The sequence below is a fragment of the Sphaeroforma arctica genome (genome assembly GCF_001186125.1).
Source record: "Sphaeroforma arctica JP610 unplaced genomic scaffold supercont1.133, whole genome shotgun sequence".
Lineage (NCBI taxonomy): Eukaryota > Ichthyosporea > Ichthyophonida > Sphaeroforma > Sphaeroforma arctica.
In genome coordinates this window covers 112,281-117,586 of record NW_014040425.1, presented here as the reverse complement: position 1 = coordinate 117,586, position 5,306 = coordinate 112,281, and the positions used below count along the sequence as shown (strand labels likewise).

Here is a 5,306-nt window from a genome sequence, read left to right as displayed (position 1 = left end):
TATGTATATATATCATGTTATGTATATATAGTATATAATATATATATATATATATATATATATATATATATAAATATACACGTACACACACACAAACACACACGCAGATACACGCATATATACACACTTATTTAGATATACATATGTATGTATAGACACATATTTATATATATATGTATATATATATATATATTATACGCAGACTTACATACACGCACACACACACACACACACACACACACACGCACACACACACAAATATATATATATATATATAATCTTTATAACTATATACATATGTATATGTGTATGTAAAACCACGTTTGTATCAAATGTGTAATATAGTTCTACGAAAGTACATGTTTATATCCATTGTCCCATTGAATTTTAGAGTACAAATCTGTCATTGATTGTTTTGCGAAAGTGTCGAATTAGTTGAATGTATGCATGTTGATTGTTGGTTGTCATGGGTGCTATTTCTATTAAGGTATAGAGCAGGGAATGGTCTCTACGGGAATGCCAATATACTTGCAAGGTATTTATTTTTGATCTTTTTTTAATACTATTGCAGGTAAACCCATTCCAAATGTCTGCAAAGGGGATGAAGCCAGGAGATGCTCTCGTTGACTCAGAGCGTAACCCAGAGACGCCTCTCCTAAGTTCCGAAACATTCGTATCCTCTATTCCCAAAGCGGGCACAAGTGAACATTGGGTGTATCCGTCAGATCAACGATGGTATAATGCTGTCAAGCGCAAAGAAGAGGATCCCAAGTGGGGATTCGATCCTTCTAAAGAGGTACGAATGTTATTGGTTTGTGTATCTGATTCCGGTTACTTTTTTAACAGTTCAATGTCTAGACTTCATACTAATATTCTGAAATTAATACATAACAACCCTTGCGCATAGGTGGTACATATATCTTGGGGCTGCATCTGAGATATTGTGGTGGGGTTAGGGTTATATATTTGTAATCTTAGCTGATTTTCTTCGATATGCTTTGTGCTTGCTGTTCACTGAGACGGATGCGCGATAAGCTGTACAAATAACATGCATGCAAAGGATGAAAAATATGTACAAATATTACTACGTGAAGTGTCTGAAAAATATTTGTATTGTGTATTGCGAAGTCGTAGTCGTTTAGTCAGCTTGCATGTGTATTTTTCGACAATAATGAATGCTGTGAGATGTTGTAAATAACTGAACAAAGCGTGCGAGTGCACTCTTCTACCCAGCAAGGGGGTTTTCGAACCACAAAACGTTCGATTCTCTATGCCTATGATTCAGACTAAATATTGCGCATTTCGGGCGTAGAGTGCGCTATAGGCAATTTTTTCTAATTTTGATTGAATGAACACCATCCACCATCATTATTGGAGTCCAGGATCGATTGTCGCTGTATACAGAATTATATATCTCTCTTGAATGTATATCGCCAATATTGGTCGCTACAGTCTGATATCTGCTTGTATTGTACTCTATTTCAAGTTTAATCGACTCTTGATGACAATGTGTTTGAGATCTGGTCATCGCTTGTCATCAAGTTTGACCCATTATCACCATACTTCGGTATAGTATTGAAGAGTTTACGTTTACGAAGTGAACACTACTTCTAAGTAGACGTGTATATGTATTTTTGGTCACCAATGCAATGTGCAGTTTTAATAGGCCGTGTACACTGCGAAATTCACATAGAGATAGATACAAGTTTACGAATCCCCATGCAATGAACTACAATTGAAATTTCTTGCTCTTGCAGGATCCTGTAGAAGAGGAGGGTATCCCTTGGGCCGTGTATATGCACAACGCACTGAACGAACGTGCCTGGAGTGAAATTATGGAGTACGAGAAGCTCCACGGCGGGTATGTATTTCCGGTATCTCCTAGATATTCTGTAACACCGGGATGCCCAGCTTCGTGCTCAGTTTGATTGTGCTTGAATTTGAGTATTTGGCGATAACGCATCTGCACACACGAGTGTACTCTGTCTCAGGAGAGGCGAGTTTGGCCACTAGATATATACATCGTATGATCTATGCATTGTCTTGTGGCGTATTAGGGGTACTGAATTCCACCCGGTTCCTATCATACACGAAGTCTATCACAAAGAACCACTCCAATTTTCTGACTATCCTCACGCTTGCACAATGTATAGGGAGGAGGTAGATTCCAAGCTGGAAAGTTTCCGAGGACGTGCGCGAGACTACACGCCAAAGGCCCGCATGCTGAATCTATTCGGGTATGTCTCATCTTCCCACCAATATCTTAAGTTCATCGCTTCTTCGTCAGGTTGCAGTGGAGCGTTGGTGATTATCGGCTCCTGATTGCGCTGAACAATACAAATTATTGTCGGGGGCTTGTTAGGTTTTGTAGCATCGCAATGTATTATTTGAACGTCGTATGTCTGTTGGTATCAAATTGGTGATCTAACGGGGTTGTTTTTGGTGGTATTAGCAATTTTCCATATGCAAACATTCGATTATCGTCCCCGTCTACTCTCACTATTGCACGCATAGTAGTCGTCAGATAGTTTTCCATTAGTAAATTGTCTGCGCGCCCTTTCAAAGAATTGTTTAATGAATATCATACTGTGTTAGCAACCATACTCATTGCATCTATCGCCTCGTCACAGATACGCACCCCTTCCATTCGATCGGCACGATTGGGTTGTGGACCGCAACGGCGCCAAGCGAAGATATATCATAGACTATTATATGGACGAAACCGAGCAAAATGAACCTGTAGTTATGCTAGATGTGCGACCTGAAGTGTCGTTCGAGGGAGTCGTTGATAGATTACGTATGTACTGGAAGACTCGACAGCAAGAAGCAGTGCTCAATCTATAAATCTTTCTCGTATTTCAATTAATACTAACGGAGTTTTAACTTATTGAACTCGATAGCGAGGCAATAAGAGTCCCTGCACTGATAACATTAGTCAAAATTATGTGTAAACTTGAGATCGCTAATATGTGTTCGACCCCGCAGCAAAGATGTCGTTGGGGCAACCTGAAAGTCCACTCAGTACGCACTAATGTGCAACATTTTTTATGCTCGTTGCCTGTGTTTATCTTGCATTAATATAGAGAAATGATACGGCTCACTGGCTGTCGTAGAATTTAATGAGGTTTTGATATTTCGCGTACAATGAGTAATTTGCCGCATCGAATGATTTGGTCTAGTACCAGTGATCTGTACGGGTTTTTCTCGCGAGTATTTGTTCTTCAGCACATCGTGCCATCTACCGAGTAACTGACACAGTCAGAGGGTGGCGTGTGAGCTTATTCGAGCTAGAGAGCTCGTATCAAAACCCGTCGCCGATTTTGGAATGTACGTTTGGAAGCAAAATGAAATTTTAGGCGTCGATCAATCGTGGCAGGTCTACTATTGGTATATGCAGAGGTATACGATTGGTATATGCAGTTCCATGGCGACAATCAATAAAATCGGAAAATTTCCTTCAACTATTTCGATCACTGACCACAAGGTTTCTGTCAGAGTCTTAACCTGATATGCCCTTCCTTATCTTGGGTTCATCGACGTTTGCGGTTCAATGAACTTATCAGTAAGCCCAAGATTCCAGAACGGCTGAATACCAAAGTGGGGATAGAAGTATCCTTGCACTTCATACAGTGATTTCATGTTTTTGTAGTTCACCGCAGGTTTGTTATCTTTAAGCGCGACCTCGTACTTAGACAGGGCCTGGTAGTAAAGTGGGTACATCCGATCCATTTCCTCTTCCTCTTCCTGCAGGTTACAAAAAAATAGGAGCGAAGGCGTGAGCTTGGATGTCAGAAAGAGTCGGTTTGTATTGTCATAAAAATTGAGATTTTACACCGACATCAAGAATCGCCCGCAGGACACGTGATACGTGTGCACGTGAACATCAGTGGACTTCCAAATTGTTAAAACATGCGAGAGATGGTGCAAATTCTTACCGGAAATTGAAGGAGAAACAGACACGTACCTGAATATGGGACCATGTGCTGTTCAAGTAAGGCACAGTATAAACCGCCGCGCCCTGGATACAAGGCTCTGGTCCACTACCTCGGTGCGAGTAATTCCACAGATCGATACCAATGTTGTTGCTTAGCGTCGCGAGTGTTGTCCAGCTCATAAGACCGAACATCATGTAGTGAAGACAAGTAGGGCGTTCCATCTCCTTGGGCATAGATCCGTCCTTGAATTGCAATAACTGTGTCCAAAACAGATGGCGCGAATGAGACAATTGTGTGGCGCACTCGAGATCAATGCAATGCCTTCTTTACTACGTCTATGGTATTGAGATTTGCCTCTTGAAGGTCGTATATAGAATTCCATACTGGATACATACTTGGACACTACAGTTTAGACTACGGGTTAGCACAGGTATAACAGAGGCCAGTAGATAAATCTCTCTGGTCAATATCGGGAGTGTGATCGCCTATATGAGCGTGTACGACTGAAGAATGAAGAAGCACGCAACTACCTAACACTCAAATTCAGACCTACTGCAAGAATGTGACAGACAGATCTATACGAATTCGTGGTGCAATCAAAATGCGATATTGAAGAGATTATAGAGCCAGGTCAAGTTTACCAATACCACATATGACCAAACTGCGAGATTATTTGCTTACCATGCGTGCTTGAGAGCGCTGTGTGTAGTTGAGCATGATCGGGATGTCGTCAAGGAACGCGGCGATCGCAGCTACTTGCACATCAAAGTAAGTGCCATGATTGTTCGGAGCCTTGTATTCGTTAAAGCCCTGGGGACTCTCAATAAGATACGTCGAGAACTCGGTCAACCATCTGAAAATTATGCGAAATGCACATTGTGAGTCAAAAGAGACAGAAAATGGGCGGTGATGGCGGACTACACTACATACTTTTGAAAATGAACAAAAACCTGTCCACCAAGGCAAGTCGATACCAGGACAAATCTTTGCCCGCCAGCACTTCTTTTGTAGCGCTCAGAAATAAATGTGTAAAAGCTTGAGGCATACACTTAGCGTGATTAGATAGTGATATCTCATGACATACAGTTAGCGTGAACGCAGAGAACATATGTTTCAAATGTTTGAGACATACAAATACACAATAAACATACTCTTTAAGAATTTTGGTATCAGTCTCCGAGAATTCTCCGGCCTTGATGAACAAACGAACAGCATCCAGCAGAAAATACAAGTCTTTAGTCTCGATTATACCTGTTTTCCATTATAAATAGAGAAGCAATACACATTTTAGTCAGAAAATAAAGTACTCAGAAAGAGCAAATTGATTTAATCTGGTATACGATTTTGAATCATTACGTGAACGCATATATA

The 5,306-nt window shown here is 40.7% G+C and overlaps 2 protein-coding genes across 2 annotated transcripts in view; one reads left to right on the top strand and one right to left on the bottom strand.

Moving 5' to 3' along the window:
• SARC_02849 (hypothetical protein) overlaps positions 1–3,683 on the top strand; it is a 4,961-nt gene extending 1,278 nt beyond the window's left edge. Inside the window, exons 2-5 of the mRNA XM_014303385.1 lie at positions 572–796; positions 1,758–1,861; positions 2,154–2,237; positions 2,631–3,683. Of these exons, the coding sequence (XP_014158860.1) occupies positions 572–796; positions 1,758–1,861; positions 2,154–2,237; positions 2,631–2,844 (627 nt within the window). The 3' untranslated portion in view covers positions 2,845–3,683. The remainder of the gene's footprint in view (positions 1–571; positions 797–1,757; positions 1,862–2,153; positions 2,238–2,630) is intronic.
• A 228-nt stretch (positions 3,684–3,911) lies between these two features.
• SARC_02848 (hypothetical protein) overlaps positions 3,912–5,306 on the bottom strand; it is a gene marked incomplete at its 5' end in the record, with an annotated part of 8,453 nt that continues 7,058 nt past the window's right edge. The window contains 3 exons of the mRNA XM_014303384.1: positions 3,912–4,192; positions 4,617–4,788; positions 5,087–5,186. Coding sequence (XP_014158859.1) covers positions 3,932–4,192; positions 4,617–4,788; positions 5,087–5,186 — 533 coding nt within the window. The 3' untranslated portion in view covers positions 3,912–3,931. The remainder of the gene's footprint in view (positions 4,193–4,616; positions 4,789–5,086; positions 5,187–5,306) is intronic.